We start from the raw sequence: 12,026 nt of genomic DNA on the forward strand, positions 1-12,026 counted from the left end.
ACTGTTGTGCACAGACAATATATTCCTTTTAACAGGATCAAATTACCTAACTACCGACAAGCTTCCAAAGTTGCTGGCAGAAGCCGGTTCACTGATCCTTAACGATCTCTAGGCACAGAACGGGGGGTTAGCACTTAGGGCTCCAAACATAGTGCTCACCTACTGAGGGAGGTAAGGAAGACAGCGCTGTTTTGGGTTCTGTTTCCCCCGAAAGCCTTGGGCCCCGGCGGCCAGGTGATGCTCAACGAATTCCGCACCTACAAGCCTGTCACAAACGTAGCCTGCAAGATAGAGAGGAAAAGAAAACCGTGTAGGGAAACCGGAAATGAGGGTTTTAGGAGTATAGAATCTGGCGGTGGGGGAAAGGGATGGGATACGCGGGGGGTGAGGGGAAAGGCAGGCCCCTTGTCGCTGGGGGTGGCTACACCCCCTCCGCGTCCCTCTAGAGCCCGGGCGCGGCCGGCCGGCGGGGCGGGATGCAGCCCTTCCCGGAGACAAGGGTCCCTCCGCCTCCGTGCGCTTGCGGCCAGGGTCCAGGTCACTTCTGCTTCCTTTATTGTTAGTGCGAGATGGGGCGTTTCCTCACCCTCGGCACCTCACCGCGGACGTCCCGGTCCGTCCCATCCCTACTCTGGCCCTTTCCGCCAGCGCCCCGCCAGCCACCCGCCGCGTCCCGGCCGCTGTCCGCGCTGCCCGCCGGCCGGCCATTGTTCGGGCCCCACCCCTGCTGAATATTCACGCCGCGCGGGCGCCTCGCCCCGCGCCCTCCCCAGCGGGGCTCGGGCTGGGAGTGCGTTTCCGCTCGTTTTTCCTGCCGGGGAAGGAGAGGGGGAGCTGTTTTCTCTCTCCTCAGAATATATTTTCGGTGTCCCGTTTCTCCTCCTCCCTCCCCGCCGCCCCCGCCCCCTCCCTCCCCGCCTCCCTCCCCGCCTCCGCCCCCGCCCCCCGGGTTATCTTTGTCTCGCTGCCTCGCGCTCACTCGCTCAACTCTCGGCGGCGCCGCGGCCCCACGCTCCGGGCCCGTCCTCCAGGCGCGCGGCGCGGGGCGCGGGCGCCGGGGCCTGAGGCGGCGGGCGACGCCCGGGGGCCTGACGGCCGCCCCGCGCCATGGTGTGAGCGCCGCCGCCCCGCGCACGCTCCGTCCGCCGTCCGCGCGCGGCCCGGGCCGGCCGAGAACCGCGACCAGCCCGCCGCCGCCGCCGCCGCCGCCGCCGCCGCTCCCGGCCGCGCGAGGCGGAGTCCCGGCCGCCCGCTCCCGTGCGAGGAGGCGCCGTCGGCGGCCTGGCCTGTGACGGAAATAAATAGAGAAACAGATATATTATTGGTACTATTTTGTTTGGTGGCAAAAAGGGAAAATGGCGAACGACTCCCCTGCAAAAAGTCTGGTGGACATCGACCTCTCCTCCCTGCGGGTGAGTGGCCACGACGGGCCCCGCGGCGAGCGCGCCGGGAGCGGGGAGCCGGGGCCGCGCCCTGGCCCGCCGGGCGCTCGGGCGCCGCCGCGGGCAGAGCCTCGGGCGCGGCGGCCCCTTTGTCTGCCTGCGTCGGCATGTGCGGGGCGGCGGGGCGCGACCCTCCGCCGACGCCCCCACCCCGCCGCGCCCCGCGCGCCCCGGGCGCGGCCTCGGGCGCTGGGGGACCGCGCGGGACGAAGCCCGCCCGGCTTGCAGTCGCCCTTTATCTCCAACTGCCCCGCTTTATTTATTCATTGTTGTGCTGCTTTTAAATTCTAACCCCTCCCCTCCTCTCCTCTAGGATCCTGCTGGGATTTTTGAGCTGGTGGAAGTGGTTGGAAATGGCACCTATGGACAAGTCTATAAGGTCGGTGTGAGGCGCCGTCTTTGTTTCCCGTGGCACGTTGGAACTTCTTGTTGGGGGACGAGGAGAAGAGTGATAAACACGCTGCTGACTGGAGGCCACGCCACTTGGCCAAACTTGGGAAAGGGGTTTCGCCTTGCAGTCCCTCTCTTTTTAAACAGGAGTTTATATTCAGGCTGGCCTTAAAAGACCTCATTTCCTGGCTTTGAGATAAGGAAATAAGCTACACTCTTAGGCATGCACTTTTCTTCAGTAAATGGGAAAACATTTTTTCATAAGGCGACCTTAATTCTTCGTTTACCCCAATTCCGGCCGTCTGAGTTTGTGTGTCTTAATTAAAATTCAGTATAGGCAGGCCTGGCCTATGATTATCCTAAACCACTGCCTTGGCCTTCTTGAAAATTGTCCTCGTGTTGCCTCGTTTTAATGTTTGCAAAGTGCTTAAGGTGAGGAGTTTGGTGTTACCTGGGACTGCTTCTTAACTTTATCATACATGCTGCTGATGGATACATACATATTTTGGGGAAACAGGGAGGGGTGTGTGTTTGGGCACCAGGAGCAGGAAGAATTACAGCATGAGGATTATAAAATCTGAATTCCAGGAATAACCTGTTTGACAGGTGTGTAATTGAAACAGATGAGGGAGAGCGAGGAGTCAAGAGGATGCCCAGATTTCACACCCACCCCAGGCCTGTCTCTTTTTTTAACACCCGCCTCCCAACGGTAAATGAAACTAACAAATCTGGAGACTGTGCGTCTACTCTGAGTGGCTGACACCTGATGTGACTAACAGTGCTGTTCACTTTATTCAGAGCACATTCTAGAGCTTCTGAAAGAGCTGTAGGTAATGGAGGCGCAGGCCTTGAAGATTCGAAACAGAATGTTAAATTTCCCCTGTCCTGATTTATTTCTTATTGCTAAACTTTTTCTAAAAGTAATCTGCACTGGTGGTGTTTTCTGGCTGTTAGAGTGGATACAAGGGGCTAGAAAAAAAATATGAGCAGGGCTTTGTGGTTCACCATGAAGAATTGTCATTGTCTCATTAGAAATGGAGGGAGGGGGTTGGAAGCTGACTGTAGACATTTTCTTAGGCCAAATTAAGTGTGGATCCTATTGTCTCTTTTATGCTTTATGAATAGGGTTTATCTATCCCTTGAACGCCTCTCCCCAGCTCCAACTTCCCCTGGCCTGGGCTGGGTACCGGGCTGTGTACCGGCCTGTGCTCTGAACTTGAGTCAGTATTCTTAGGTGATCTCAAGTGAATTAGCATGTGTTTTGTTGGTTAACTGTTGGGGCCGGGGCCAGATTTTTGAATTTGAAAGGAAGCCCTGTTAACTCAGCCTGCTGGGCTCAACTGAATTTGGAAGCCTTTGGAAAATTTTGGAAAAGATTGTGTTGCAACTCACTGAGTGGCCTGGTAACTGGCTCTAAGACACTCTCCCCAGCCCCAGTGTTTGTTTAAGCCCCAGTCGTTTTTTTCTAACCTAGTTTTTCTGGCCAAATCTAAGTGGTGAGTGTACTCTTCCAAGTGAGTTAGCCAAAGCTTGTTTTTGACCTGGTTACACAGTAGTTGGATTGTTTGTATCTTCCTCGGTCAGCATGGGTGGATGTGAAGGGTAGTGAAGTGAACTAGAAGCCAGCAGTCCATTTTTAAACCGTAAGAAGAAAGAAAGAGTGAAACCTGAATGTGTACTAAGTGGCTTTAAGAGGTGGGAGTTCTTTATGGTAACAGTTTGGGCAGGTTCACTGTTAAATTTTTTCCCCCTCTTCATTTCCTTTGGTTCCACCCCTCCTTCCCCCAAGCTTTTGAAATAGATTTGCTGAGCGGTGCAGTTGGGAAGCATTTGGGATACTGGCGGTGACACAGCTCTCTGACTACAAAGTCTGTACAGTTGAGAAGAAATTCTCAAATTATGCAAACCTAACAAATTAAGAAATCTGTGCAAAAGTGGCATACACACATACAAAATAGTGCCTGAGGTTTTGCTCACCAGCAGTTCTATTTTATTCTGTAAGATTTCAAGCATACACAAGGAGAGAGAGATCACCCAACTTAACAGTTAATCAGCACATGACTGATCTGGTTTCATTTATAGTCTTTCTCCGTTAGTATTTTAAGGTTAAAGCCTAGATACCATTTCACCCATAAATAGTTAAGTATGTATTGTTTTTGTTTTTCAGATAATCACAGTGCCATTCTGACACCTAAAAAGTTAATTCCATAGTATCAGATATTCAGTCTTAAGGTTTTCCTGATTTTTCATAGATGTTTTCTTGCATCACAATATGAACTGATACTGGGAAGTTCAGTCTTGGTAGATGGTAGAAATAGGAGAAGCATTTAACATCTCCATTTGCGTCTCCCTTTCAATGTCTAATTTCTAGAATGATTTATATTATGCAGAGGAGTTTATTTAGGATTTGTTGGCATGGTTTGCATGTGGTGGTTTGGGGATTAGATTATTAATATTAGCATTTATTTATTACTAAACATCCACTAGTGTGAATAGCATCTGAGTTGGGAAAATATTTGTAATAACTTGTTTATAAAGAAGCTTTTTTCTTAACATAAATTCAGGTAAAATACCTTTAAGCTGACCAACCTGTAGCCCTCCTTTGTTTCATTGCTATATCTTCTATTTTCTGTTTTTTCTATGAGCTTTTTATTTTTTAGTGATTGTGGTTGCTTATTTTGAGAAGGCTGTATTTATGTGAGGCGAGTGAGTAAAAAGAGGGAGTTTTCTGGGTTTTGCTGTTAAAAGTGACTTTTTTAGGGGGTGGTTTATAATTTTCTCTATCGTTGACAAAATTGGTAAATAGTCTGGGTATAGTTGAACAGTATATAACTATCTTTAAATATTTAAAAAAAATTTTTTTAAGGATTTTATTTATTTATTTGACAGAGAGACAGAGAGGGAACACAAGCAGGGGGAGTGGGAGAGGGAGAAGCAGGCTCCCTGCCGAGCAGGGAGCCCCATACGAGCTCTATCCTAGGACCCTGGGATCATGGCCTGAGCGGAAGGCAGACGCCCAACGACTGAGCCACCCAGGCGCCCCCGCGAACAGTGTATAACTATCTTAAAGGAAAGAGTTGAAACACAGAATATGTCCTATTCAGAGAAATATATTTTTTGCATTAGGTTTCTTAGGGATCACTGGGAAGAATGCTCATAAATTAAAACTTAAGAAAAATATTGTGAATTTCAGTTTACAAGGTTTCATTCAGAATACCATTTATAAAAAAGTGTTTATAAGGTGATCTTGTGCATGTTAAGTAAATCTAGTGAATTTTAATTATTTTCATCAAAGGGGGACAGTGACTGTTTAAAAAACAAAACCAGAAAAAATGTTTGTTTTTATGTTATATTGGGTTTTATTATTTTTATATTATATATAATATTTTTAATATTTATTTGACCATTTTTGTTTTTTCCTTGGGGTTATGGTTACCCTGTTATTTTGTATTTTGTAAGCATACAGTGACTGGTGTTCCAAATGTCTTGACTAGGAGAAGGAAAATCCTACACCTGGAAAGGTACTGTAGGTAGTGAGAGGGGAAGTTAGGGAGTTTAGAATCTAGCAGGTGCAATGTCTGGCATCAGGACTTGCTCACAGGAAGGATGGATGCCTTTTTTGAGGACTGAGCATCTATCTTGACCCTGTCTGACCCTGTCTGACCCTGTCTTTGGAGGATAGGCTGTAAACCTTGAAAGTTGAGAAGGAGAGTACTCTGGGCCTAAAGATCGTAAGCAGAAGCAACACTGAGAGTTTGTTGCCGTTTAGGGCATGGTGCTAAGGCTGTTCCCCTCATTACTGAAGAAAGGGGGGGAGGGGTGTGTGTGACAGAGGGCTGAGGGTGACCTCTTTGGGAATGACAGGAAGTTTAGGGAGTAGTGGGCATCTGGGGAGAGATTATTTGTTCGTGAGTTAAGGAGAGATGAGCATTGAGGGATCATTGAAGATTTTGTTGGGTTTGGAGACCCCTGGGAGTAAGAAACCTGATTAGATGATCTTTGGGGAAGGAGCAGGTAAGATGGTTGGCCTAGGACAATGGTCCAGAAGAGAGGAGGTGAAGGCTGGGGCAGGGTAGTAGCAGTGGCGGTAGAGAGGAATGTTGGGCTGGATTCTTGGACATTCTTCCTTGCTGAGGTCAACCTGCTAAATTCATTCTCTGCAGGCTTTGGTGTGGCCCTTTAAATGGGTACACTGTTTGTCCACTGGATTAGGAGGAGCCTTGGGATCTGTGAAAGTGCTAAAATTACTTCCGATTGCTCAGCAATAAAGTGCTATATAAATTGTGTGGCTTTTAAAAATCATTAATATTTTGGATCAAACACTTAAACTTTTTTGAGGGGCTTCTCTAAATGTTATCCCTTAAGTGTAGCATCTATTTTTCTTAACTAGAGGTAAAGACATCCAGTGGGGCAAAATGAATTTTGAGGAACTAAATGTTTTCATTACGAGGAGGATTGACTTGCCACTGAATGGCATGTACAGACTTGTTCTGAGACATAGGGCTCCTTCATGCTAGAAGAATTCTGGACTTGGGTAAGGTGGGAGGAAGCCAACCCCATTGAACATGTATTGGTGTGTAGCTCTCCTAAAAGATACCAGCCCTAAATTTCCCAAACTCTTCAATTAAATAAAATCATAAAATAAAAGCCTAACAAAATCCAACCACCAGATAAAATCCTACTCATGGTGGTTTTAAAATTTCTTATTGCTTGAAACTTTCTAATAAATAAATATTCATTTGCATAGCTGCAAACTTGTAGTTTTGCCTTTTTTTTTTTATTCTTATGTTAATCCCCATACATTACAACATTAGTTTTAAATGAAGTGTTCCATGATTCATTGTTTGTGCATAACACCCAGTGCTCCATGCAGAACGTGCCCTCCTCAATACCCACCACCAGGCTAACCCGTCCTCCCACCCCCCTCCCCTCTAGAACCCTGCCTGCCCTTCAGAGTCCATCATCTCTCATGGTTCGTCTACCCCTCCGATTTCCCCTGCTTCATTCTTCCCCTCCCGCTACCTTCTTCTTCTTCTTCTTTTTTTTTTTCTTAACATATATTGCATTATTTGTTTCAGAGGTACAGATCTGAGATTCAACAGTCTTGCACAATTCACAGCGCTTATCAGAGCACATACCCTCCCCAGTGTCTATCGCCCAGTCCCCCCATCCCTCCACCCCACCCCCCACTCCAACAACACTCAGTTTGTTTCCTGCGATTAAGAATTCCTCATATCAGTGAGATCATATGATACATGTCCTTCTCTTTTTGACTTATTTCACTCAACATAATACCCTCCAGTTCCATCCACGTCGTTGCAAATGGCAAGATCTCATTCCTTTTGATGGCTGCATAATATTCCATTGTATATATATACCACATCTTCTTTATCCATTCATCTGTTGATGGACATCTTGGCTCTTTCCACAGTTTGGCTATTGTGGACATTGCTGCTATAAACATCGGGGTGCACGTACCCCTTCGGATCCCTACTTTTGTATCTTTGGGGTAAATACCCAGTAGTGCAATTGCTGGATCATATGGTAGCTCTATTTTCAACTTTTTGAGGAACCTCCATACAGTTTTCCAGAGTTTGCCTTTTTTTTTTTAAACCAGTTTTGGATATATGTATATTTCTACATATTGAGATAATCCAAAAGTATTATCTGGGGGGCACTTTTGGTGCAGTGTGTGTGTTTGTAGATTTTGTGGACTGATACTAGCAGGGCAAAGACTTTGAAGTAATACATCCTACTTTTGAAATAATGCATCCCTGAACAAGTGTGCTAATAAGCCAAGGAATAATCATCTAAGGCGTTTCATTCCCAGGGAACTAAAAATAGTATAAACTGGAGATGGATGCTTTTACATGAATTTCATCCATGGTCTTTTATTGTGTTTCTTTGCTTTATTAGTAAATACTTGGTCATCTTGCTTAAGCCAAGAGATTGCCTACTCTTAAGGCATCAGATGTTTTCTATCTATTGAGCTGTTTTAAATTTATGATCCCTGTGCTTCCTATCATTAGTATCAGTGCTTTCATTTTTTTATATTCCATCATTTTTAAAATTGGTAGAGAGCAATAGGATATTTAAATAACTGCACAAGTGTACCGCTTTCAGGCCTGAAGCACAACTGTTGACCGGAGGGCAGCCCTAATATGTGATAACCTGGAAGGCTCACTCTCCATCTTATATATGGGTCTATTATGGACCTTGTACACAAGTGCAGACCCCATGACAGTTGACTGTATTAGAGGCAAGGGCTTATTCCACAGTAAGTTCTTAAAATCAAACAGTACTTATTTAGAATTTCTGATAATTTTAAGGGTTGAAACAATTTTAGGTCACCATCTTACCTTGTGAAATCAGTGCTTTAAAAACGTTCATAGATAGTGATCACAGATCATCTGATTAACTACTAACAGGTAATTGCTTTGAATAGTTACTACAAACAGATTTTTCATGAATTCAAGTTGGTTTCTTATAATACTAGTGTGAATTGCCCACTGTGTTAAAGTATTAAAATATATTTAATATTTAATTTGGGACCAATTTATGATCGGGGGTAGAGATTTCCAAGTGCTTATTTAGCTTTTGGAAGATTTGGTTGGCAGTTATTTTGTTCTCATAACATGATAACACCAGAGTTGAATCAAGATAAATATATGGAGGGATGGCTAGGAGGAGAAGGGAGAAGGCCAGGTGATATATTGCCAGTGACCAGTGTGGCAGCCATATGCTCTTAGGTTTTATAGTGCTGGACGACTGTTCACCGGACAGAATATGATATTCTGTTAGGCTGATTCAGTAATAAAAGTCCACTGGCATTATTCAGAAGAGAAGTGATGTGGGAGGCACTGAGTTGGGACACAGTTTTTTCATTATTTATTTGACAGAGAGAGACACAGCGAGAGAGGGAACACAAGCAGGGGGAGTGGGAGAGGGAGAGGGAGAAGCAGGCTTCCCGCCAAGCGGGGAGCCCGATGTGGGGCTCGATCCCAGGACTCTGGGACCATAACCTGAGCCGAAGGCAGACGCTTAACGACTGAGCCACCCAGGCGCCCCTGGAGGCAGTTTTTTCTATGAGAGTTTAAAAAGAAAGGGTAGAATGATAAGTTTTAGGACTTTTGGAAACCCTGACATCTGTGTGGCATTATGAGGAACTTAGAACTAAGTTGGGGAGACAAGATGCAAAATGATTAACCATAAAGGGCTGGTTTCATGCCACTTCCAGTTCTCATTGCGCTCTTGCCCAAGCTGGGCCCTGGGCACTGCTCTGCATGTTGGGTATATATACAGTGGTGAACGAAGCAGGCAGTTGGCTTACCCTCAAGGAACTCAGGAAGGATGGGGGGATGGGCACAAATGCCAAGCATGTGATATGCACTCTAAATCCAGTAATGTCTCTGTCTCCCCAGGTCCTCTGCCCAGCATACTTGCATTCAGACACAGCACATGCACTAGGGCATGAACTGGCTCAGACTTCAAGTGCACTTTTTCAGCCTCAGAGGGCTTCTTTGTCCTGTAAAATACAGTACAAACAAATGACTAGAAAAGTGAAAGGAGAAAGTAGACACACAAAATACCAGCCTAAGTCTTTTTATTATTAGAATGAAAAGCCATAATGTTACATTGTTAAATTGCTATAAAAATTTTTACAGTTTTTCTCGGTTTCTGAAATTATCTCCTTGTGTACCCTAGTCAGCAGACCACACTTTGAGGAGCACTGAACTGGCAGGATTGATTCTGGGCTCAGGGCTCTTTATGAGCCTTTGGGTTGATCTGCTGCATCAGCAAGCTGGAGAATTGGGGCCATTGTCCAAGCCTAGCAGGTGTTCTCCCACCCTGGAGAAGGAGGGAGCCCAGAGCACATGCTGCCCACAGCTTGGTGCTTAATTTGCCTTTGAGCCCCGGGGCATTGTAACTATCTCAGATAGGGCCCGATGCTGACAAATTATCCTATTAAATTTAAATAATGGAAAAAACCACACACTTTTACATTATGACTTTAAAAGTTTATTTTCGTTTTATGATAAATAGAGCTTTAAGAACCTATCAAAGTTATGAATGCATGTGGTTGCAGCCAAATGGTACCGAAGTTCTCCTATCAGACCTTGGAGTTTTCCTGTTTCCAAGAGGGCATCTATTTTCAGTTTTTGGTTGCCATCTCTGAAATTTACTTCCGTATTTTTAAATTCTGTGCTCATGTGGCTATTTCTTGATTTATCAGTTTTATGCATTTCTTGACTTACTGTAATAGTAGTTACAGTTGTTGAACTATGGTTTTTGAACTTCTGTGGTAGTCGAAGATTAGCTCTTAAACTCACCTCCTCTCTTACATGAGTACGTATATCATAATTTTGGGTTGATAATTGTTTATATTATCGTGACTATGTAAATACCATTTATCTCTGAGCCGCGCAGTCTAATATAATATTTCCTTTTTTAAACATCCCTTCCCCCTTACATTGACATACTTTTTCATTCGCTTAGTTTTCTGTATACCTGTGATTACTTTCTCCCCCATATGCCCTAAAAGATACATCAAATGCCCAGCAAAGTTAATCCTTTATCAACAGTTTTTCCAAACGCTTAAATACATCAGATGATTTTTTGTTTCAGATAACCTATTGATTCTACTCGTTTTTTTCTCTCAGGAGGTACCTCAGAGCTGGCCAGGTATGGTTGCCCCTTAGACCTGGTGCATAACTGTTCCCTTGGATCATTTCTGTTTCCTGGATATGATAGTCTTCTTTTTGGATTTGCTACCTTATTTTTCTGAAGCACATCCTCTAGTAGCTTTATAAGAAAGGGTGCATAGCATGTAAAGGTTTGAAGTCCTTGGATGGCTGAAAATGTCTTTATTTTTCTTTTGCATTGGATTTTTATATAATCTGGTAGAAAATATTCTAGGTTAAACATCCATTTTTCCCTTGGAATTTTAAGACATTGCTCTTTTGTTTGAGTGTGATCTGTTTTATTTTTTCATTTTTATTTTTTTAAAGATTTTATTTCTTTATTTTAGAGAGAGACACAGAGATAGAGGGAGAGAGAGTGGGAGCAGGGAGGAGAGGGAGAAGCATCTCCCCGCTGAGCAGGAAGCCCAGCATGGGGCTCGATCCCAGGACCCCGGGACCACGACCTGAGCCGAAGGCAGACACCCAACCGACTGAGCCACCCAGGCGCCCCTGAGTATGATCTGTTTTAGAGAAGCTTTTAGGATTTTCTATTTATTCCTGGTGTTCTTAGATTTTATGAGTATCCTTCATTGTCATTCACTGTTCTGAGTACTTAATTCTTTTTATCTGGAGATGTCCTTTTTTTCCCTGGGAAATATTTTTGTTCTCCCCTCCAACTTCTCTGTTTTCTCTTTCTGGAAGTTCTCTTAGTCACCTCTTCAGTTTATTTTCTTATCTTCTCCTCTACTTTTTTTTAGGGGGCGTCTTTTTGCTCTATTATTATGAGATGTCTTTGACTTACACATTTCAATATTTCTGTTGGGTTTTTAACTTTATCATATTTTTAATTTATACGAGCAGCCCTCTTTCATACCTTTTTTTGGTTTTTAACTGCATGTAATCTCCTTTGGATATATGTCATCTATCTGAGGGTATTGAGTATAGGTTTTTTTTGTTATGTTGGTTTTGTTGTTTTCTTGTGCTTGTGGATTTTCTTCTGTTTTTTCCAGATTTTATTTTTCCTGTTTATTTTGGTCTCTTTTTGATACTAAAGATTTTCCTTAAGTGCCTGGAGATTCGTGACTCTGCTCATATTTAAGAGTAAGGCACTAGAAGTGAATTGGAGACTCAGTGTGTATGGGCAGGTGGCTGTTGACTGGTGGTACTTAAGTGTAGGGAGGGCAGGTGGGGATCAGTATGTTCTCATGGATGGGGAACCCCACCTCTTGATACCTGTGGATCTTTTCTTTGGGTTCAGTTTCTCTAAGAAGAACACTCAGAGGCCTTTCCTGCCTAGGGCCTATCCATCTGTTTATTGGACTTCTGGGGCTCAGGGTGGAGGAATGAGACTGGAGTTCCTGCAGTCTAATATCTTAACTTTTCAAGCCTGTGCCCAGCACTGTGTCTCAAGTCCTCTCATCTGGAGCATTTGTCCTTCAGTTTCTTCAGAGACTAGACCTCTGGTTTCTTATGTGTATGGTGTGATGTGAAATAGTCACCAGACTGTGAGATT

The 12,026-nt window shown here is 44.6% G+C and overlaps 2 protein-coding genes across 51 annotated transcripts in view; one reads left to right on the top strand and one right to left on the bottom strand.

Annotated features, from left to right (window-relative positions):
* Positions 1–806, bottom strand: part of RFX8 (regulatory factor X8) — a 252,412-nt gene extending 251,606 nt beyond the window's left edge. Inside the window, exons 1-2 of the mRNA XM_064572648.1 lie at positions 587–806; positions 160–281 (exon numbers count right to left, since the gene is read on the bottom strand). The gene's annotated coding sequence lies outside the window, so the exon portion shown is untranslated. The remainder of the gene's footprint in view (positions 1–159; positions 282–586) is intronic.
* A 251-nt stretch (positions 807–1,057) lies between these two features.
* Positions 1,058–12,026, top strand: part of MAP4K4 (mitogen-activated protein kinase kinase kinase kinase 4) — a 188,143-nt gene continuing 177,174 nt past the window's right edge. For 7 of the 50 annotated variants that reach the window (XM_054509954.2, XM_054509957.2, XM_045885238.3 and 4 more), the window contains exons 1-2: positions 1,068–1,412; positions 1,756–1,821. In XM_054509954.2, the coding sequence (XP_054365929.1) occupies positions 1,356–1,412; positions 1,756–1,821 (123 nt within the window). In that variant the 5' untranslated portion in view covers positions 1,068–1,355. Of the gene's footprint in view, positions 1,413–1,755; positions 1,822–12,026 lie in introns of all 50 variants that reach the window. The other 43 variants (XM_045885212.3, XM_054509956.2, XM_054509949.2 and 40 more) reach the window with 15 other exon arrangements.

The sequence above is a fragment of the Mirounga angustirostris genome, unplaced genomic scaffold, assembly GCF_029215605.1.
Source record: "Mirounga angustirostris isolate CCGP_5_RB_7025 unplaced genomic scaffold, mMirAng1.0.hap1 SCAF_10, whole genome shotgun sequence".
NCBI classification, from domain to species: Eukaryota; Metazoa; Chordata; class Mammalia; order Carnivora; family Phocidae; genus Mirounga; species Mirounga angustirostris.